This window comes from Pseudophryne corroboree, chromosome 11 (genome assembly GCF_028390025.1).
Source record: "Pseudophryne corroboree isolate aPseCor3 chromosome 11, aPseCor3.hap2, whole genome shotgun sequence".
In the NCBI taxonomy this organism is placed as follows: Eukaryota; Metazoa; Chordata; class Amphibia; order Anura; family Myobatrachidae; genus Pseudophryne; species Pseudophryne corroboree.
The window spans coordinates 97,612,151-97,636,433 of NC_086454.1; the positions used below are offsets into that span (position 1 = coordinate 97,612,151).

A 24,283-nucleotide genomic window follows, 5' to 3' on the forward strand; every position below is an offset into this window, starting at 1 on the left:
TGACAATAAATGGCTTCACCCAACCACTAACCATGAGTGAAAGAAAAGTTTGTGAGTTATTATTCATATTCTCTGACAATGGCTAGAAAATCACAAATTCTGCTAGGATATGTAAACTTATGAGCACAACTGTGTGTGTGTGTGTGTGTGTGTGTGTGTGTGTGTGTGTGTGTGTGTATATATAGTATTGATGATCTGGAACTCGCTGCACAGTATGTTAGCTTCCCCATTGCCCTCAGCATGTGGGAACTGGTGCCCAATAATAAGACTGGTACAAGCGACGGCAACACCTGCTTCAATTTCCTCTATTGCATAGTGGAATTACGGTTCTCCTTTCACTAATTGAAAATACAAGGCTTTGGCCTATGCGTGCGCAATTTTTATCTATATGTATCCTGGTGATTTTTATTATTATTTTAACATAACCCCTCCTATATATGAAAAATGTATGCAGCGACAAATCACAGCCCAGCATAACTGATGAGTCTTTTGCATTTTTGAAAGACTCCTCCTCAAAGTCTGACATTGCACAAGCACCCAGTGCCATTTTGTGAAAAAATAAAGCTGGTGGATAGAGGCTGCGCTAGAGGGAAAGCGAGATAGAACGCCTCCGTAGGCACATAGCAGATAACACTATGCTTTGTGTAGCTTGGTACATAGGGGCAGACCGCAGTCCCAATGAGAATAATGGGGACTGCTGGCTGAATCAATAGATATCCTTTCTGCAGGAGATATTTGTTCTATTTGCTATAGGTTGTAAGCTGGCGAGCAGGGCCCTCTCGCCTCTGTCTGTTATTACCCAGTCTTGTTTGTTCCCAATTGTAAAGCGCAACAGAATTTTCTGCAGCACGCTATTGCTACTTACCTGAGAGAGATAACATTTTACATTAACTGCAGTTTCCACGTCATATTAATAGAAAGGAGCTTAATACATACTGCCCTAAGTGGTCTATTTTCTCAGAGGAAAAATCCTTAAATCCAAATCCTGCAAAGCTCATTCCTTCTTCAGACCATGGAGGACACAGGCTTCATACGGGGGTATAGGCAGAGCCATTCTGTGACTGCATTTGCATGGAGTGCCCACAGGAAACAAATATATAAATATAAAGCATTTTTGTTTTAATTACGTAATAAACATTGTTCAATTTTTTGTTTTGTTTTGCACATGGGAGTTGGGAAGCCGCTCTTTGAAAAGTACCTGACCTGGTTTCTATATAAATGATTTGTATAAATTGTGAAAGAGCTTTTCTATGTCTGCACTCTGCTGTGATAGAAAGTCTTAAATTCAGAAATATGTTAATACACTATATGGACAAAAGTATTTTGATGTCCCGTCCCCCTCCTTTTGCACCTACAACAGCTTCCACTCTTCTTGGAAGGCTTACCACGAGATTTTGGAGTGTTTCTGTGGAAATTTGTGCCCATTCATTCTGTAGAGCATTTATGAGGACAGGCACTGATGATGAATGAGTAGGCCTTTCTTGCAATCTCCTCAATGCTGAAGCATTAAAATTGCCCGAGCCCCGGCTCCCTCCCTCCCTCTCTCACTGATAATACTAAGTTGTAGCCGGGCAGCACAGCAGCTGCATGCCCGCATGCTCCGCCCCCTCCCTCTGTCCGGACTTCTGAGACCCTCAGTGACCTGCGAGGAGCCTCATCCATGACGTTCCAGCGGGAGGTAGATCTCGGAAGCAGGTGCCTTGCCCCCCCCCCCCCCCCCCCCCTATGAAAGGTGTGGGCAAATGGTTACCCTGCTCGGTCAGTACTTTGTGCACACTGCAAGTACAGCTATGAGGTATGTCCCACTTCACATTGCTCTTTTAAAGGACTCTGCCTGCCTAATGTGTAAAAAAGGGGGAGTCTGCCTGCGTAATGTGTAAAAAGGGGGATCCTGCCTGCCGTAATGTGTAAAAAGGGGGACTCTGCCTGCCGTAATGTGTTAAAAGGGGGACTCTGCCTGCCGTAATATGTAAAAGGGGGACTCTACCTACCTAATGTGTAAAAGGGGACTCTACCTGCTGTACTTTGTAAGAGGGAGCTCTGCCTGCCTTAATGTGTAAAAGGGAGGTCTATAGCTACGCCCCTTCCCCTTGAAGCCACGACCCTATATTTTTGGCACGCACCTATGGCGCGCACTGCCCTGTTTTGCATATGGAAGGGGGGTGCCGATGCTGTTTCTTGCACACAGCGCTAAAATGTCTTACGGACTTGAGGCAGGTAACGTTTTCCCAGCTTCCGCCAAACCCAGACTCGCCCATCTGACTGCCAGACAGAGAAGCATGATTTGTCACCTCACAGAACACGTTTCCACTGCTCCACAGTCCAGTTTTGGTGTGCTTACACCACACCATCCGATGCTTGGCATTGGACTTGGTGATGTTTTGTATCACAAATGTTTGCAAATAGAGACTGCATGGCTAGGTGCTTGATTTCATACACCTGTGGCAACGGGTCTGATTAAAACACATGAATTCAATCATTTACAGGTGTGGCCAAATACTTTTGTCTATATCGTGTAGATCAGGCCTGGCCAACCTGTGGCTCTCCAGATTTTGTGAAACTACACATCCCAGCATGCCCTGCCACAGTTTTAGCATTCCCTAATAGCAAAACTGTGGCAAAGCATGATGGGATTTGTAGTTTTACAACAGCTGGAGAGCCACAGGTTGGCCAGGCCTGGTGTAGATAGACCCCTAAACTCCAGAAGTATTTCTGACAAATGGTAAATAACCGTATAACCCCACTATGTGATTCACTATTAAAATGTTATGGTCAGGATGTGTCCCTCTCCAAACCATAGATCTCTCAGTAATCAGCCTGTCTCAGGCTATAAGTTGTGGGCTTCCAGCTGATGACAACATCTCAGTTGATCCAAGCATACTGGAACATATTATTCTTCTCCCACAGCATACACTGGGCAGAATGATAGTTCTTCTCCACGGTGAGTGATGTAGAGAGTAGCGCTGTCCCATTAGGATACTCCGGCCACTCAGACGGCATGGATCCTGTATAGAAAAACAAAGCCTTTTAGATACTGTAGCTGCCTGCACCCTGTCAATTGTCTGACTTGGTCTATCCTCCTACCTTCTTTTGCAAAGTGAATGAAGTATTTTCTCACTAGCGCCTGGAAAGCACTGTCCTCTTCTGTGGTCTCTTCGAGGGAGTATTTCAGTGTTTCAAAAAATGCCAGAATATCAAGCATGTGAAAAGAGAACCAACTATGGTAGGAGAAGAGGTTATTGAGTTTTGCTGGATGGGACGGGGTGTAGATGACCTCATAGCGATAGACCGGGCTTGACAGTGCAGCTAAAATTAAAAAGAAAAAAATTGCACAATTAAAAGTCAATCGGTCACTGGTATTGTTTCACTACAAACACTTTCTTGTAGCCTACGCATGGTGATGAGGGTGTTCTGCAAATTCTTCCTACTTCCTTGTCTCCTACATATGGTGGTGGTGGGACTGATGAGTCTAATATCCTTTAACATGTATTAATAAACCATAATCATATCATGTATTAATAAAGTTTGTCTGACAGACATAAGATAAAATACTTTTCTTTTCCCAAGGGAAGATATCATTGAATTGATCCTGGAAAATTGGACTTTTGTACAAACGTTAAATCTTTCTCTGAATTCAGTGAGCATCACTCGAACTATCACTGGGTATAGTTTGGGTTTAAGAGCTTGGGCACCTTCATGTTTACTTCCAGTAGTTCCTGTTCCTCGATAGTATCGGTTTCCAAACTTTTTTGAATCACGGCGCCCTAGAATATCAGAATTTTTTTCACGGCACCCCTAGGCCAAAACTTTCTTAATGTAATATTTCTTTCTAAATTTCTCAATAAGTAGATCGCGTTTATATGTCATCCTTAGGGTCAGTTGTGTGGTGAGGGACAAGATATGCTTCTGTTTGGCCACATATTTTATGACTGGTAGCCACCAGCACTGGTTTTGCCTATTATATTGACCATAAATAATTTGAATTGGTCCTGGTCCACCAACCCAGGGCACCCCTGCAAGTGTCCCAAGGCACCCCAGGGAGCCACGGCACACAGTTTGGGAACCTCTGCTCTATACTTTGGAAAAACCAGTGGAACTGTAGTATTTTTATAACAAAGCCACGTGTACTGAACCAGGAGTACAGACCCACAGGTAAAGTAGAGAACAAAGTTCTCCAACAAGAACAGCAGCAAAGATAAATCAGAGCAGAATCCAGTGTCCCACATCAGATTAAGGAGTAAGAATGTAACATAAGTACAGTAAAATCCAATTTTCTCTTTCATCCTATGTGAGACAATGGAACTACCATGGAGACAACCTAAAATAGTCCCTAAGGAAGGGGCCACTTAAAGGTCTTTTAAGACATGGGCCAAATGGCAGCATAGACCAATAAGTGATCCAGTATGTCCTGACAACAGTCAGAAGAGTGAAGAACTTCATCTTCCCATGGATCATGGAGAATGAAGACCACTGTGCACTAAAATTAAGAATTTACCCTAAGAGCGTCCCTGTCAACAAATATGATGGAAAAAGAATGCTTGTCGACCAGAGCTCCCAGGTCTGAACTCATATGACAACGAGATAAACTGAAAAAAATACTTGCAGGAAGAAACTCCCAACTCCCCAAAGAGGTTGCTAAAACGTTGTCAGCACTAGGTTACAATCCCACAGTGTGATATTTCCCAGGAACTATTGGTGGAATGCATGAAGGCTGCACATGCATAACACCCAGATGAAGGTATGCACAACAAGAAAGGAGCCAGACTATTCACAACAAAAACCAAAGAGCTTAGACTTGCATGTAAAGGCTTTAGGAACTAAAATCTACTTTCCAGCGCTGGATAGTATGAATTACTCTGCTTAAAGACCTATAACAAGAAGCAGGGCCACATAGCTATACATTAACAGCCAACCAAGGAAACCTCAGATGAAAGAGGGATCCAAACCCATACTGAGGCTGAAATCCAGCCCGGTATTTTCAGGCATGTTCCAAACCTAGAAGCCTCATGGATGTGCTCAGCAACACCAAACAGGGTGTACTTGCTATCTTATCTGTGTTGTCCTGCAGACACTCAGACTTGGAATGATGATCTGAAATAGGCATCAACTCAAGTAGGCAATTGCCATAGATCCCTATCCACCCAAAGGGAGAAGATAAAGGATTTGACACCTACATGAGACCCTGGAGCCTTCTATCAGATATTGTCTATGCTCTGCAAAACAATCATCCATTGAGAGGGAGGAAACTTGCTACCTCTTCTTCCTCCTAAGTCTAAATAATTTAGCATGTGCTCCTTGCTGCCTGTAGGAATCCAAGGATAAGAAAACCTCCAGGTCTCACCTATATCTTCTGAGAATTCCTAAGTGTCCAACCTACAGTACCAAGACAGGGGTCCAGCGCTTCCACAGTGGATTGTGTAGACAGATTCCATCATTCTAACTAGAGCACATGAAATCTGAAAGGGACCATACACTGAATTCAACAGGTCTAGTGCAAACTGGCTCATCTGGTGGTGCAGCAATCTGGCCCACATGCCCCAACCATAAACTACAGGTAGGAATAAGGCTCCAGCAGAGGGGCAGAGAAGGGTAGGATCCAGGGAAGGGTGGACAGCTGTATTTTATTGGAGTATTTTATGTCATTTATATATTGTTTGGTTTCAGATGGAATAAAAAACAAAAACGGATAGTTATTGTTTGTCTTACGTCCTAGAGGATACTGGGGATCCAGTTAGTACCATGGGTATAGACGGGTCCACTCGGAGACTTGGGCAGTTTAAGAATTTGATAGTGTGCGCTGGCTCCTCCCTCTGTGCCCCTCCTACCAGACTCAGTTTATAAAATGTGCCCCGGAGGAGCCGGTCACGCTTATGGAAGCTCCTGAAGAGTTTTCTGCATTTATTTTATATGTATGTTATTTCCAGGCAGGACTGGATGGCACCAGCCTTCCTGCTTCGTGGGACATAGGGGGGGAACGGCCCAACCTCTTGAAGGGTTAGTTACTGTTTTATTAGGTTTGTAATTTGGGTTACTAAAAATATCTTCGGTGATTTTAACATCCAACTGGTGGCCCACATTCACCTACTCTTTCTAAATTTCTGTTCCGATCATCTCTGAGCCTCTACCATTGATTGGGCTCTTACACTCACCACGACGGACACTGACCTGTAACTTTGATTTCTAAACATTGTTTAGATTCTGATTTTGTAAAATTTCTCTAACGTCCTAGTGGATGCTGGGAACTCCGTAAGGACCATGGGGAATAGCGGGCTCCGAAGGAGGCTGGGCACTCTAGAAAGATCTTAGACTACCTGGTGTGCACTGGCTCCTCCCACTATGACCCTCCTCCAAGCCTCAGTTAGATTTCGTGCCCGGCCGAGGGTGGATGCACACTAGGGGCTCTCCTGAGCTCTTAGAAAGTTATAGTCTTAGAATTTGTTTTTTTTCAGTGAGACCTGCTGGCAACAGGCTCACTGCAGCGAGGGACTAAGGGGAGAAGAAGCGAACTCGCCTGCTTGCAGCCGGATTGGGCTTCTTAGGCTACTGGACACCATTAGCTCCAGAGGGATCGACCGCAGGCCCAGCCTTGATGTTCGGTCCCGGAGCCGCGCCGCCGTCCCCCTTACAGAGCCAGAAGCAGGAAGATGGTCCGGAAAATCGGCGGCATGAAGACATCCTGTCTTCACCAAGGTAGCGCACAGCACTGCAGCTGTGCGCCATTGCTCCTCATACACACTTCACACTCCGGTCACTGAGGGTGCAGGGCGCTGGGGGGGGGCGCCCTGAGGCAGCAATAAAAACACCTTGGCTGGCTAAAATACCTCAATATATAGCCCCTGGGGCTATATATGAGGTAAATACCCCTGCCAGAATCCCCCAAAAAAGCGGGAGAATAGGCCGCGAAAAAGGGGCGGAGCCTATCTCCTCAGCACACTGGCGCCATTTTTCCCTCACAGCTCGGCTGGAAGGAAGCTCCCTGGCTCTTCCCTGCATTTCTACAGTACAGTAAGAGGGAAAAGAGAGGGGGGCACTAAATTGGCACTGTATACAGTATAAGCAGCTATTAGGGACATAACTCAGTTAGTCCCTGTATATATATAGCGCTCTGGTGTGTGCTGGCATACTCTTACTCTGTCCCCCCAAAGGGCTTTTGTGGGTCCTGTCCTCTATTTGAGCATTCCCTGTGTGTGTGGAGTGTGTCGGTACGGCTGTGTCGACATGTTTGAGGAGGATAATGATGTGGAGGGGGAGCAGATGCCTTTAGCAGAGATGTCACCCCCTGCGGGGCAGACACCTGAGTGGATGGTATTATGGCAAGAAATGAGTGCACGTATAGACTCCTTACATAAAAAATTTGACGACATGCCGACTGTGGGACAGCCGAGTCTTCAGCTCGTGCCTGTCCAAGGGTCTCAAAAGTCATCAGGGGCTCTAAAACGCCCGTTATCTCAAGTGGCACAAGTAGATGTCGACACGGATACTGACGCCAGTGTCGACGACGATGAGTCAAATTTAATGCCCGTTAAGGCCATTCGCTGCATGATTGAGGCAATGAAAGAGGTGTTAAATATTTCTGATTTACATCCAGGTACCACAAAAAAGGGTATTATGTTTGGGGAGAAAAAAGTACCTGTAGTTTTTCCCCCGTCAGATGAATTAAATGAAGTATGTGAAGAAGCGTGGGCTTCCCCTGATAAGAAATTGGTGATTCCTAAGAAATTACTAATGGCGTTCCCTTTCCCGCCAGAGGATAGGTTACGTTGGGAAACACCCCCGAGGGTGGATAAAGCGCTCACACGTTTGTCAAAAAAGGTGGCACTACCGTCCCAGGATACGGCCGCCCTTAAGGAACCTGCTGATAGAAGGCAGGAGGCGATCCTGAAGTCTGTATATACACACTCAGGCATTATACTCAGACCAGCAATTGCGTCAGCTTGGATGTGCAGTGCTGCCGCTGCATGGTCAGATAACCTGTCAGAAAATATTGACACACTAGACAGAGACACGATCCTGTTAACAATTGACCATATAAAAGACTCAGTCTTATACATGAGAGATGCACAGAGGGAAATCTGCCGGCTGGCATCTAAAGTAAGTGCACTATCTATCTCTGCTAGGAGATGCTTATGGACTCGCCAGTGGACTGGAGATGCAGATTCCAAAAGGCACATGGAAGTTTTGCCTTATAAAGGGGAGGAATTATTTGGGGATGGTCTCTCCGACCTAGTTTCCACAGCAACGTCTGGGAAGTCAGCATTTTTACCCCATGTCCCCTCGCAGCCTAAGAAGGCGCCATTTTATCAGGTTCAGTCCTTTCGATCCCAGAAAAATAAGCGGGGAAAAGGAGGGTCTTTTCTGTCAAGAGGCAGAGGCAGGGGAAAAAGGCTGCAGCAAACAGCAGGTTCCCAGGAACAAAAGTCCTCCCCCGCTTCCTCTTCCAAGTCCGCCGCATGACGGTGGGGCTTCACAAGCGGAGCCGGGTACGGTGGGGGCCCGCCTCAGGAATTTCAGCGATCAGTGGGTTCGCTCACAGGTGGATCCCTGGATCCTTCAAATAGTATCTCAAGGATACAGGCTGGAATTCGAGGCGATTCCACCCCGCCGTTTCCTAAAATCCGCCTTGCCGATTGCTCCCTCAGATATGGAGGCAGTGCTAGCGGCAATTCACAAGCTGTATTCCCAGCAGGTGATAATCAAGGTACCCCTACTTCAACAAGGCCGGGGTTACTATTCCACACTATTTGTGGTACCGAAACCGGACGGTTCGGTGAGACCCATTCTAAATTTGAAGTCCTTGAACACATACATAAAAAAATTCAAGTTCAAGATGGAATCGCTCAGGGCGGTTATTGCAAGCCTGGACGAGGGGGATTACATGGTATCCCTGGACATCAAGGATGCTTACCTACATGTCCCCATTTACAATTCTCACCAGGAGTACCTCAGATTTGTGGTACAGGATTGCCATTACCAATTCCAGACGCTGCCGTTTGGACTCTCCACGGCACCGAGGGTATTTACCAAGGTTATGGCGGAAATGATGATACTCCTTCGAAAAAAGGGAGTTTTAATTATCCCATACTTGGACGATCTCCTAATAAAGGCACGATCCAAGGAACAGTTGTTAGTGGGAGTAGCACTATCTCAGGAAGTGCTGAGCCAGCACGGTTGGATTCTGAATATCCCAAAGTCACAGCTGGTCCCCACGACACGTCTAATGTTCCTGGGAATGATTCTGGACACGGCCCAGAAAAAAGTGTTTCTCCCGGAGGAGAAAGCCAGGGAGTTGTCTTCTCTAGTCAGAGACCTCCTAAAACCAAAACAGGTATCGGTGCATCACTGCACGCGAGTCCTGGGAAAGATGGTAGCTTCTTACGAAGCAATTCCATTCGGCAGGTTCCATGCCAGAATCTTTCAGTGGAACCTGTTGGACAAGTGGTCCGGATCACATCTTCAGATGCATCGTTTAATAACCCTGTCTCCACGAACCAGGGTGTCTCTTTTGTGGTGGCTGAACAGTGCTCATCTTCTGGAGGGCCGCAGATTCGGCATACAGGACTGGGTCCTGGTGACCACGGATGCCAGCCTACGAGGCTGGGGGGCAGTCACAAAGGGAAGAAATTTCCAGGGACTATGGTCAAGTCAGGAGACTGCCCTTCACATAAATATTCTGGAACTAAGGGCCATTTACAATGCCCTAAGTCAAGCAAAATCCCTGCTCCTACACCAGCCGGTGCTGATCCAGTCAGACAACATCACGGCAGTCGCCCATGTGAATCGACAGGGCGGCACAAGAAGCAGGACGGCGATGGCAGAAGCCACAAAAATTCTCTGAAGGGCGGAGAATCATGTACTAGCACTGTCAGCAGTGTTCATCCCGGGAGTGGACAACTGGGAAGCAGACTTTCTCAGCAGGCACGACCTCCACCCGGGAGAGTGGGGACTTCATCCAGAAGTCTTCCAAATGATTGTAAATCAATGGGGTCGTCCACAGGTGGACATGATGGCGTCCCGCATAAACAAAAAACTAGAGAAGTATTGCGCCAGGTCAAGAGACCCTCAGGCGATAGCGGTGGACGCCCTAGTGACACCGTGGGTGTACCGGTCAGTGTATGTGTTCCCTCCTCTACCTCTCATACCAAAGGTACTGAGAATAATAAGAAAGCGAGGAGTAAACACAATTCTCGTGGTTCCGGATTGGCCAAGAAGAGCGTGGTACCCGGAACTTCAAGAGATGATCTCAGAGGACCCTTGGTCCCTGCCGCTCAGACAGGACCTGCTACAGCAGGGCCCCTGTCTGTTCCAAGACTTACCGCGGCTGCGTTTGACGGCATGGCGGTTGAACGCCGGATCCTGAAGGAAAAGGGCATTCCGGAGGAAGTCATTCCTACGCTTATTAAAGCCAGGAAAGATGTTACGGCAAAACATTATCACCGCATATGGCGGAAATATGTTGCATGGTGCGAGGCCAAAAAGGCCCCAACAGAGGAATTTCAACTGGGTCGATTTCTGCATTTCCTGCAAGCAGGAGTGAATATGGGCCTAAAACTAGGCTCCATTAAAGTACAGATCTCGGCTCTGTCGATTTTCTTTCAAAAGGAACTAGCTTCAGTACCTGAAGTTCAGACATTTGTGAAAGGAGTGCTGCATATTCAGCCCCCATTTGTGCCTCCTGTGGCACCGTGGGATCTCAACGTGATGTTGAATTTCTTAAAATCACATTGGTTTGAGCCACTAAAAACCGTGGATCTGAAATATCTCACGTGGAAAGTGGTCATGTTATTGGCCCTGGCATCAGCCAGGCGAGTGTCAAAATTGGCGGCTTTATCCTGTAAAAGCCCTTATCTGATTTTTCATATGGATAGGGCAGAATTGAGGACTCGTCCCCAGTTTCTCCCTAAGGTGGTGTCAGCGTTTCACCTGAACCAGCCTATTGTGGGCCTGCGGCTACTAAGGATTTGGAGGACTCCAAGTTGCTAGACGTTGTCAGGGCCCTGAAAATATATGTTTCCAGGACGGCTGGAGTCAGAAAATCTGACTCGCTGTTTATCCTATATGCACCCAACAAGCTGGGTGCTCCTGCTTCTAAGCAGACTATTGCTCGTTGGATTTGTAGTACAATTCAGCTTGCACATACTGTGGCAGGCCTGCCACAGCCTAAATCTGTCAATGCCCATTCCACAAGGAAGGTGGGCTCATCTTGGGCGGCTGCCCGAGGGGTCTCGGCTTTACAACTTTGCCGAGCAGCTACTTGGTCAGGGGCAAACACGTTTGCAAAATTCTATAAATTTGATACCCTGGCTGAGGAGGACCTGGAGTTCTCTCATTCGGTGCTGCAGAGTCATCCGCACTCTCCCGCCCGTTTGGGAGCTTTGGTATAATCCCCATGGTCCTTACGGAGTTCCCAGCATCCACTAGGACGTTAGAGAAATTAAGAATTTACTTACCGGTAATTCTGTTTCTCGTAGTCCGTAGTGGATGCTGGGCGCCCATCCCAAGTGCGGTCTATCTGCAATACTTGTACATAGTTATTGTTAACTAAATCGGGTTATTGTTGAGCCATCTGTTGAGAGGCTCCATCGTTTCATACTGTTAACTGTGTTTCATATCACGAGTTGTTCGGTGTGATTGGTGTGGCTGGTATGAGTCTTACCCGGGATTCAAAATCCTTCCTTATTGTGTACGCTCGTCCGGGCACAGTGTCCTAACTGAGGCTTGGAGGAGGGTCATAGTGGGAGGAGCCAGTGCACACCAGGTAGTCTAAGATCTTTCTAGAGTGCCCAGCCTCCTTCGGAGCCCGCTATTCCCCATGGTCCTTACGGAGTTCCCAGCATCCACTACGGACTACGAGAAACAGAATTACCGGTAAGTAAATTCTTAATTTCTGTTCCTTCGGTCAGACTAACACCTGATCACTTGCAGTCTCTCCCCCATTATTGTATCATCTTTAATGCCAAACAAACATCTCTAAACTGGTCTCAAAGAAATCACCCAACTCGGCCCAAGGCTTGCGCCTCTCACCCTGCATACAGGCAGTGCCAGATTAAGATCATGATGGGCCTGGAGCTGAAATTTATAAAAGGCCTATTGTGTGCTACTGCAGGGGGTGTGACCAGCATGGTGGGGGTGTGACTACTGATATGGGGGTGTGGTCTGTGCCATGGGGTGTGGCTAGCACCATGGAGGTCATAGCTACCCACCTTCATTCACCCACCTCAATCTCCCTCCCCTCTTTGATTATATGATGCATGCACCACCTATTATTAACAAATGAATTAAAAAAAACAACACAAATAATAAAAAAATGTTATTGAGGTTATATGTACAGTATATAGACAAATGCAGGCCGGCACTCCTCAATATTTGAACAACAAGCTCCGGTGCCAGTCCAATGAATCAAATAGCATATGGAAATGGTGGCGTAACTTCAGACACAGGGGGATATCCTATTAGCAGCTGTATTTTACCGCTGCTAATAGGATCGCCTGGGACTATCTTATTAGCTCCGATACCGGCGTCTTTATCCCCTGATTCCGGCACTTATTGGACAAAATCCCCGATAAGCAGCTGCCGGAGCAACGAAAAACACATGGGATTAGGAATTTATCCCCAATCCCATGGGTAATCATTCGACTGCGGGTATAATTTCGGCCATTAAAAATGACCTCTAATTGGATACCATGATAATGACCATCGGTTATTAATCACGATATACGGCCGTTTTCAACGGATGAAATCGCATCAGGGCTAATTGGATACCCTACCCCCAGTCGTTTTCTAATGCCAACGTTTCAGGGACCTAGAGGTCTATTTATCACCATCCGCATCTGATGATGCAGATGCCAGGTGATAAACTAGACCAAACTCGCACTGTGATGACTGAGTACATTGCTTGGATGTATCAGTTATCGCATGCAGGGACAGAGGCTCTGTTCCTGCGATGCCTCTCTGCAGCATCATCTGGGTATTTCTTGTAAAAAATACCCCGATGTCCTGCTGCACATGCACCAACACCCATCGCTACTGCCGGTCCCCCCCACCCCTTCGCTACTACCCCCGCGCCGAAAAAGCACCTACCCCTGGATTTTATACTTACCAGTCGCAGGAGCCGATGTCCGCTGCTCCATGAGGCTGCCGGGCGCTGGGTTCTTCTTCTGCGCTGTGACCCGTGGTGCTGTAAAGTGAGCTGCCATTCTGCAGCGTCACTTTACTGCACCGGGGTCACAGTGCAGCATATGGAGGTCACAATTTCTACATTTCCTGGGGAATGTAGAAATTTTGACATTTAAAGGATGATGAATATGCCGCTAGTTAACACTGTCTCTGTTTCTACTTCAACCTGATTGAGAAACTCAGAGTGACACCATTTCGTATGAGATATATTATATATATATATATATATATACACACACACACACACACACACACATACACAAAATCTGCTCATGATATGGAAAAGGTTAGAATCCTTATTGCCTGCTAGATCATAACTCGGGAAATAATATTAGATGCATCATGCTTCAGGAATCATTTTGTTGGATTTGAAAAAAATAAATGTAGTGTAATGCCAGACGATAAAGCACACCATACCACATCAGATAAAATATCTAGCACACAGAATGCACATAAGCCAGAACATAGGGGTCTATTTACTAAGCCTTGGATGGAGATAAAGTGGATGAAGATAAAGTACCAGCCAATCAGCTCCTAACTGTCATTTTCAAACCCAGCCTGTAACATGACAGTTAGGCAGTGATTGGCTGGTACTTTATCTCCATCCAAGGCTTAGTAAATAGACCCCATAGTCCTATATGGCAGGATAAAGCCATTTCAACGCAGCCCAAACACACTGAAGAAATATATATATGACCAGATCCTATGATCTGAATACATCTAGGAGAAGATACGAATTCACAAGACCCAGAAGGACCCTGATTGGGACAGACATGGTTAATATCACACACCCCAGCATCTAGCAGTCATACCCTCACTTATTCTGCACATCCCCCCCATAGAGCTTGGTACATTGCCTCCCAGTAATATTACAAGATTCATAAGAAGCATTTATCCAATACTGCCACCTACTATTTGTGATATAAGCCAAACATGTATGGATGATTCAGCCAACATTGCATTTAAAAATTAATTACGAGGCTTGCTCGAACATGGCACCCAACATCTGGGACTATCAATCATTCATCAGAGCAACGCCTACTGCCACCTGATTGGACACCATTTCCTAAAAAGACATTCCTATTGGACTACTGTGCTTTCCTTGGTGAGTCTGAGTGGCCGAGACATAGCTATAGAGATCTACGGGTTTTGGGAGATCTTGCAAGACCAGGTACATGGAAATCTTGTAGCGCCCGGTAGTCCCCCAGGTTAGCGACCAGGTGTGCAATCTCTCAATTGCCGATCCACACAGGAACCTGGCCCAGAAGGGTGGACTGCCTCCCATACCAACATAGTCACCACTACGCACCAGGAGAAGCACCAACACATGCCAGGGAGGGTAAGTTGATGCACCTGAGAGTTCAGGACGCCGCCCCTACAGAACATAGCACACATAGCACCTAAGAAGATATACCCAGGAGGGCACCACGCAAGACCCATACCCATTTGGGCTAAGCTGTGCATATAGTCACAGGGGCAAATGCAGGATTTGGGATGGGGGGTTTCCACATGTGTGCAATACAAATATGTGTGTGTGTGTATATACCACCCACAGTATGTGTATTATCAAAATGGGGACACACACTAGGACTGCAGACTGTTGTCGTGCCCATCACCTCCTGCCCCCCCCCCTTCCCCGGCACCCACACACACTGGGACTGCAGAGTACCCACAACCGACACCCTCCATAGACAGACAGTACTCTCCCCACCAGACAGGCAGCACCCCCCCTTATCTCCACAAACAGCACCCCTCCTCCACAGACAGACAGCACCCCGCCTAGACAGAGAGCTCCCCGACTCGCCTCTAGCCAAGAGCTGGCGCGAACAGTGATGCCAGGCAGCAGGCTGAACGGAAGCGCTGCGGTCACTCTTCCGGCAGCAGCCCTAGCAAAGTGGAGGCTAGGAGCTGCTGCTGTAACGCCGCCGAGCACCATGGACCTTGCTCGGCGGTGCAGTTTCCAGCTCCCCAGTTTAATTTAAAAAAAAAGATTTTAAACCTGCCGGTAAATCTTTTTTTCCTAGTCCGTAGAGGATGCTGGGGACTCCGTAAGGACCATGGGGATAGACGGGCTCCGCAGGAGACATGGGCACTAAGAAAGAACTTTAGGTATGGGTGTGCACTGGCTCCTCCCTCTATGCCCCTCCTCCAGATCTCAGTTAGAGAAACTGTGCCCAGAGGAGACGGACAGTACGAGGAAAGAATTTGTTAATCCAAGGGCAAGATTCATACCAGCCCACACCATTCACACCGTATAACTAGGAATATACGAACCAGTTAACAGTATGAAACAACACAGCATCAGACCGAGACTGATGAAAACTGTAACATAACCCTTATGTAAGCAAAAACTATGTACAAGTCTTGCAGAAGTAGTCCGCACTTGGGATGGGCGCCCAGCATCCTCTACGGACTAGGAGAAAAAGATTTACCGGTAGGTTTAAAATCTTATTTGCTCTTACATCCTAGAGGATGCTGGGGACTCCGTAAGGACCATGGGGATTATACCAAAGCTCCCAAACGGGCGGGAGAGTGCGGATGACTCTGCAGCACCGACTGAGCAAACAGGAGGTCCTCCTCAGCCAGGGTATCAAACTTGTAGAACTTTGCAAAAGTGTTTGAACCCGACCAAGTAGCAGCTCGTCACAACTGCATTGCCGAGACCCCTCAGGCAGCCGCCCAAGAAGAGCCCACCTTCCTAGTGGAATGGGCCTTAATCGATTTTGGTAACGGCAATCCAGCCGTTGAATGAGCCTGCTGAATCGTGTTACAGATCCAGCGAGCAATAGTCTGCTTTGAAGCAGGAGCGCCAACCTTGTTGACAGCATACAGGACAAACAGTGCTTCTGTTTTTCTGACCCTAGCCGTTCTGGCTACGTAAATTTTCAAAGCCCTGACCACATCAAAGGACTCGGAATCCTCCAAGTCTCGTGTAGCCACAGGCACGACAATAGGTTGGTTCATATGAAAAGATGAAACCACCTTAGGCAAGAATTGAGGACGGGTCCGCAATTCCGCTCTATCCATATGGAAAACCAGATAGAGGCTTTTATGAGACAAAGCCGCCAATTCCGACACTCGCCTAGCCGAAGCCAAGGCTAACAACATGACCACTTTCCAAGTGAGATATTTTAATTCCACTGTTATAAGTGGTTCAAACCAGTGCGACTTAAGGAAACTCAACACCACGTTAAGGTCCCATGGCGCCACCAGAGGTACAAAAGGAGGCTGAATATGCAGCACCCCCTTCACAAAAGTCTGTACTTCTGGGAGAGAAGCTAATTCCTTCTGAAAGAAAATGGATAGGGCAGAAATCTGAACCTTAATGGAGCCTAATTTTAGGCCCAGATTCACTCCGGTTTGTAGGAAGTGAAGGAAACGGCCCAGATGGAATTCTTCCGTAGGAGCATTCCTGGCCTCACACCAAGAAACATACTTTCGCCATATACAGTGATAATGTTTAGCTGTCACGTCCTTACTAGCCTTTATCAGAGTAGGAATGACCTCAACCAGAATGCCCTATTCCGCTAGGATCCGGCGTTCAACCGCCATGACGTCAAACGCAGCCGCGATAAGTCTTGGAACAGACAGGGCCCCTGTTGTAACAGGTCCTGTCTTAGAGGAAGAGGCCACGGATCTTCTGTGAGCATTTCCTGCAGATCCGGATACCAGGCCCTTCACGGCCAATCTGGAACAATGAGAATTGTCTGTACTCCTCTCATTCTTATTATTCTCAACACCTTGGGGATGAGAGGAAGAGGAGGAAACACATTGACTGGAACACCCACAGTGTCACCAGGGCGTCCACTGCCACCGCCTGAGGGTCTCTTGACCTGGCGCAATACCTCTTTAGTTTTTTTGTTTAAGCGGGACGCCATCATGTCTATCTGGGGCAGGCCCCACTGACTTGCAATCTGTGCGAAGACTTCCTGATGAAGTCCCCACTCTCCTGGATGTAGATCGTGTCTGCTGAGGAAGTCTACTTCCCAGATGTCCACTCCCGGAATGAACACTGCTGACAGTGCGCCTACATGATTTTCCGCCCAGCGAAGAATCTTGGTGGCTTCCGCCATTGCCACTCTGCTCCTTGTTCCGCCTTGGTGGTTTACATGAGCTACTGCGGTGATGTTGTCTGACTGGATCAGAACTGGTAAGTCGCGAAGCAAAGTCTCCGCTTGACGAAGGGCGTTGTATATGGCCCTCAGTTCCAGGACGTTGATGTGGAGACAAGTCTCTTGACTTGACCAAAGACCTTGGAAGTTTCTTCCCTGTGTGACTGCTCCCCAACCTCGGAGGCTCGCGTCCGTGGTCACCAGAACCCAGTCCTGAATGCCGAATCTGCGACCCTCCAGAGGGTGAGCACTCTGAAGCCACCACAGGAGAGACACCCTGGCCCTGGGGGACAGGGTGATCAACTGATGAATTTGTAGATGTGACCCGGACCACTTGTCCAGTAGGTCCCATTGGAAGGTGCTCGCATGGAACCTGCCGAAAGGAATGGCCTTGTAAGATGCCACCATCTTTCCCAGGACTCGAGTGCAGTGATGCACCGACACCTGTTTTGGCTTCAATAGGTCCCTGACCAGAGTCACGAGTTCCTGGGCCTTTTCTATCAGAAGATAAACCCTTTTCTGGTCCGTATCCAGAATCATGCCTAAGAAGGTCAAACGAGTTGTAGGAACCAACTGTGACTTCGGGATATTGAGAATCCAGCCGTGTTGCTGTAACACCCTTAGTGAAAGTGACACGCTGTTCAACAACTGTTCTCGTGATCTCGCTTTTATTAGGAGATCGTCCAAGTATGGGATAATTGTGACACACTGCTTGCGCAGGAGCACCATCATTTCCGCCATTACCTTGGGGAAAATCCTCGGGGCCGTGGAAAGCCCAAACGTCAACGTCTGAAATTGGTAATGACAATCCTGTACCGCAAATCTCAGGTACGCCTGATGAGGTGGGTATATGGGAACATGAAGGTATGCATCCTTTATGTCCAGAGATACCATAAAATCACCCCCTTCTAGGCTGGCGATGACCGCTCTGAGCGATTCCATCTTGAACTTGTACCTTTTCAAGTATAGGTTCAAGGATTTTAAATTTAAAATGGGTCTGACCGAACCGTCCGGTTTCGGGACTACAAATAGGGTTGAGTAATACCCCCTCCCTTGTTGAAGCAGGGGAACATTTACCACCAACTGTTGAAGACATAATTTTTGAATTGCATTTAAAACTATCTCCGTTTCTGGGGGAAAAGCTGGTAGGGCCGATTTGAAAAACCGGCGAGGGGGCATCTCTTCGAATTCCAGCTTGTAACCCTGGGAAACAATTTCTATTGCCCAGGGATCCACCTGTGAGTGAACCCAGATGTGGCTGAAAAGTCGAAGACGTGCCCCCACTGGGGCGGACTCCCTCAGCGGAGCCCCAGCGTCATGCAGTGGATTTTGTAGAGGCCGGGGAGGACTTCTCCTGGGAACTAGCTGTGGTTGGCAGCTTTTTCCCTCTGCCCTTACCTCTGGCAAGAAAGGACGATCCTCGTGCTCACTTGTGTTTATTTGACCGAAAGGACTGCATTTGATAATGTGGCGCTTTCTTAGGCTGTGAGGGAATATAAAGCAAAAAATTTGATTTACCTGCCGTAGCAGTGGAGACCAGGTCCGAGAGACCTTCCCCAAACAATTCCTCACCCCTGTAAGGCAAAACCTCCATATGCCTCTTTGAGTCGGCATCACATGTCCATTTTCGGGTCCATAGGACTCGTCTAGCAGAAATCGACATAGCGTTGACTCTAGAACCCAGCAGGACAATGTCTCTTTGAGCATCTCTCATATATAAGACAGCATCTTTAATATGACCCAGGGTTAATAAAATGGTATCCTAATCCAGGGTATCCAATTCCGACGATAAGGTATCTGTCCATGCTGCTACAGCGCTACAAACCCATGCCGACGCTATCGCCAGTCTGAGTAAAGTACCAGAATGTGTGTAAATGGACTTCAAAGTCGCCTCCTGCTTGCGATCAGCAGGATCCCTGAGGGTAGCCGTATCTTGGGATGGCAGCGCTATCTTTTTGGATAAGCGTGTCAACGCTTTGTCCACCCTAGGTGAGGATTCCCACTGTATCCTGTCCTTAGTCGGGAAAGGATACGCCATAAGAACCCTTTTGGGAATCTGCAGTTTCTTGTCTGGAGATTCACAAGCTTTTTCACATAACTCGTTAAGCTCATGAGAGGGGGGAAAGGTTACCTAAGCTTTCTTTCCCTTTAAACATATGTACCCTCGTGTCAGGGACAGAGGGCTCATCAGTGATATGCAGTACATCCTTTATTGCAATAATCATATATTGAATATTTTTAGCCAATTTTGGCTGTAACTTTGCATCATCGTAGTCGACAATGGAGTCAGAATCCGTGTCGGTATCAGTGTCTACTATTTGGGATAGTGGGCGCTTTTGAGACCCTGAAGGTCCCTGCGACATAGGGGCAGGCAGGGGTTGACTCCCTGCCTTTTCCCTGGCTTCAGCTTTGTCCAACCTTTTGTGCAATAAATTCACATTAGCACTTAAAACATTCCACATATCCACCCAGCCAGGTGTCGGTGTTGCCGATGGAGACACCACATTCATTTGCTCCACCTCCTCACTAGGAAAGCCTTCTACCTCAGACATGCCAACTCACGTGTACCGACACACCACACACTCAGGGAGACCTCTTATCTGAAGACAGTTCCCCCACAAAGGCCCTTTGGAGAGACAGAGAGTATGCCAGCACACACCCAGCGCTAATGACCCAGGAAAAAAACACACTATATGTTTTACCTAGATAGCGCTGTATATCTATTTTGCCCCAAATTATGTGCCCCCCCCCCCTTCTTTAAAACCCTCTTTCACCGTGGTTAAGCAGGGGAGAGTCCGGGGAGCTTCCTCTCAGCGGTGTGTTGTGGAGAAAATGGCGCCGGTGAGTGCTGAGGAACAAGCTCCGCCCCCTCATCGGCGGGCTTCGGTCCCGCTTAAAATTTCAAAACATGGCGAGGGATCTCTCTTATATACAGTGCCCAGCCTGTATATAAGGTTATTGCCACCTTTGGAGGTCCATATTGCTGCCCAGGGCTCCCCCCCTGCGCCCTGCACCCTTACAGTGACTGCCGTTTGTGTGTGCTGTGTGGGAGCAATGGCGCACAGCACTACCGCTGTGCGTTAGCTCAGTGAAGATCTGAAGTCTTCTGCCGCCTTTGAAGTCTTCTTTCTTCACATACTCACCCGGCTTCTATCTTCCGGGTCTGCAAGGAGGACGGCGGCGCGGCTCTGAGACGAACTGCGGGGTGAGACCTGCGTTCCGTTCCCTCTGGAGCTAATGGTGTCCAGTAGCCTAAGAAACAGAGCCTAACATTAAAGTAGGTCTGTTTCTCTCCCCTCAGTCCCTCGCTGCAGGGAGTCTGTTGCCAGCAGGCTCCCTGAAAATAAAAAACCTAACAAATACTTTCTTTTTCAGGAAACTCAGGAGAGCTCCCTGTAATGCACCCAGTCTCTTCTGGGCACAGTAATAAACTGAGGTCTGGAGGAGGGGCATAGAAGGAGGAGCCAGTGCACACCCATACCTAAAGTTCTTTCTTAGTGCCCATGTCTCCTGCGGAGCCCGTCTATCCCCATGGTCCTTACGGAGTCCCCAGCATCCTCTAGGACGTAAGAGGGGAAAAAAAAAAAAATATATATATATATATATATATATATATATATATATATGACAAGAATTACTCTCCCACTGCGCTATTTCAAATAAAACACTAAAATTAATTAATTATATGGCTGCCTGTATCCTCTAAGTTCCCTGTTAGGAGGAACTAAATGTGTGAAAATATGAAACGAAATAGAGGAGATGGCGCCAAGGGAGTTATATCAACGCCCTACCTAAAAACGGACCCTTACAGTACTCTCCGGATAAATTACGTCAGATAACAAATACTAACATAAAAATTTATTAAAACAACATATAAACCCGACACAAATGTTCATAAGTATACAGAGTTGATACATTTACATTTGTCGCACAATTTGAACAATCAGTTTGTAGTGATGAGGAAAAAGCGTAGATATATCACTACGATTTCCTCCTCCTTATTGTAGATTCGGAGGTAACATCAGATAATAGATAAATAACCCAACGCGTTTCGTCTTGTTCCAAGACTTCATCAGGGGTAAAATCTACAATTGTAGAATAATAAATCAAAACAAATACATAGCAATAAGCATCTTACACTCACATATAACATGACATATTGGTATCAAAAGAACATGACATAGCAACATGAGGAGGAAAACAGAATAAATAACATGAAGAAAGAGGAAAAAAGAGAACCAAAAAAGCACAGGTTGTGAAAAACATACCTCTTCATTTCAGAACATATTGTCAGCACATAAAAGGTCATTCAAAGATGTATGAACAACGTTTCAATATTTCAATGGGACTTGATTGATACAGCGAGGACCATACCTAATTAAAAAACGTTTAATAACCTTTATTAATTAAAGGACACTTTTTGTTCAATTAGGCAGAGATTGGGATTAATCCAATGGAATGGCACATACCTCATATATCATCAGCTTGAGTCTGACATTCAGATATTCGAATAAGGGGAAGATTCATATGTGTATAGAATCTAACTGGTTCGCAAGCATAAGGAACCTAATAAATTGATTAATTGGGTATTAATTATAAGAACACCTATGAGTTCATAAATAGACCCCTATCTTATTTTGACACCCATAATTATAACAATTCTGGTATCATTAATGTCTGATCACTAATGAACAGATCTCATGACTAACCCGTGTGGTTTCTATATATGATACAGAACAAAGCCACAGAATTGGCTATAACAAACACCAATGTTACCACTATACAACGATCCTCTACTTAATGATCTGATTATAACCAGCCATTTATTCATATTTGGAAAACCCAGGACTAATTGTATTAACCATCAGTATAGTGAACCCACATGATATGTTTATTAGGGAAACCCATCCTTTATGGACAGTATCACTGATCTATGATCGAATAATTCAAAGAAATTACTCAAAGTGCTACCCACAGGGGGTGTAGTTCATTAGTGCCAATCATTAAAGAAATCTCTATAATATAGCACATACCTCGTCGGTCAGCAGCTTGAACCTGACACTCAGAGACTCAGGAGTGAAGGCAATTCAAATGGGTATAATGTCTAACCAATTTAGAACACGTGGTAGACCTGGTAAATTAATTGGGTTGATATCAATTAGACCATCTATTAAAGTACCAGTATGGTACAAAGAGTTCCCACCCCCTGGAGAAACAAATACTCCTTTCACTTAGTAAGGGGAAGATCTATTAACTATAAAAATTATATAAGTGAGTGTATAACTCATACAACTTAGTTTCATATTCATGAATAAATCTGTCATATTTATATAGTGAATATATATATATATATATATATATATAATTAGTGCATATCATATACTCTTTTAAAAATTACATTTATAAATGTAATTTTTAAAAGAGTATATGATATGCACTAATTATATATATATATATTCACTATATAAATATGACAGATTTATTCATGAATATGAAACTAAGTTGTATGAGTTATACACTCACTTATATAATTTTTATAGTTAATAGATCTTCCCCTTACTAAGTGAAAGGAGTATTTGTTTCTCCAGGGGGTGGGAACTCTTTGTACCATACTGGTACTTTAATAGATGGTCTAATTGATATCAACCCAATTAATTTACCAGGTCTACCACGTGTTCTAAATTGGTTAGACATTATACCCATTTGAATTGCCTTCACTCCTGAGTCTCTGAGTGTCAGGTTCAAGCTGCTGACCGACGAGGTATGTGCTATATTATAGAGATTTCTTTAATGATTGGCACTAATGAACTACACCCCCTGTGGGTAGCACTTTGAGTAATTTCTTTGAATTATTCGATCATAGATCAGTGATACTGTCCATAAAGGATGGGTTTCCCTAATAAACATATCATGTGGGTTCACTATACTGATGGTTAATACAATTAGTCCTGGGTTTTCCAAATATGAATAAATGGCTGGTTATAATCAGATCATTAAGTAGAGGATCGTTGTATAGTGGTAACATTGGTGTTTGTTATAGCCAATTCTGTGGCTTTGTTCTGTATCATATATAGAAACCACACGGGTTAGTCATGAGATCTGTTCATTAGTGATCAGACATTAATGATACCAGAATTGTTATAATTATGGGTGTCAAAATAAGATAGGGGTCTATTTATGAACTCATAGGTGTTCTTATAATTAATACCCAATTAATCAATTTATTAGGTTCCTTATGCTTGCGAACCAGTTAGATTCTATACACATATGAATCTTCCCCTTATTCGAATATCTGAATGTCAGACTCAAGCTGATGATATATGAGGTATGTGCCATTCCATTGGATTAATCCCAATCTCTGCCTAATTGAACAAAAAGTGTCCTTTAATTAATAAAGGTTATTAAACGTTTTTTAATTAGGTATGGTCCTCGCTGTATCAATCAAGTCCCATTGAAATATTGAAACGTTGTTCATACATCTTTGAATGACCTTTTATGTGCTGACAATATGTTCTGAAATGAAGAGGTATGTTTTTCACAACCTGTGCTTTTTTGGTTCTCTTTTTTTCCTCTTTCTTCATGTTATTTATTCTGTTTTCCTCCTCATGTTGCTATGTCATGTTCTTTTGATACCAATATGTCATGTTATATGTGAGTGTAAGATGCTTATTGCTATGTATTTGTTTTGATTTATTATTCTACAATTGTAGATTTTACCCCTGATGAAGTCTTGGAACAAGACGAAACGCGTTGGGTTATTTATCTATCTATTATCTGATGTTACCTCCGAATCTACAATAAGGAGAAGGAGGAAATCGTAGTGATATATCTACGCTTTTTCCTCATCACTACAAACTGATTGTTCAAATTGTGCGACAAATGTAAATGTATCAACTCTGTATACTTATGAACATTTGTGTCGGGTTTATATGTTGTTTTAATAAATTTTTATGTTAGTATTTGTTATCTGACGTAATTTATCCGGAGAGTACTGTAAG

The 24,283-nt window shown here is 45.5% G+C and overlaps 1 protein-coding gene across 3 annotated transcripts in view; it reads right to left on the bottom strand.

Annotated features, from left to right (window-relative positions):
- Window positions 1–1,098: 1,098 nt before the first annotated feature.
- LOC134968972 (para-nitrobenzyl esterase-like) overlaps window positions 1,099–24,283 on the bottom strand; it is a 143,253-nt gene continuing 120,068 nt past the window's right edge. For all 3 annotated transcript variants that reach the window (XM_063944651.1, XM_063944652.1, XM_063944653.1), the window contains exons 8-9: window positions 3,085–3,306; window positions 1,099–3,005 (exon numbers count right to left, since the gene is read on the bottom strand). In XM_063944651.1, the coding sequence (XP_063800721.1) occupies window positions 2,863–3,005; window positions 3,085–3,306 (365 nt within the window). In that variant the 3' untranslated portion in view covers window positions 1,099–2,862. The remainder of the gene's footprint in view (window positions 3,006–3,084; window positions 3,307–24,283) is intronic.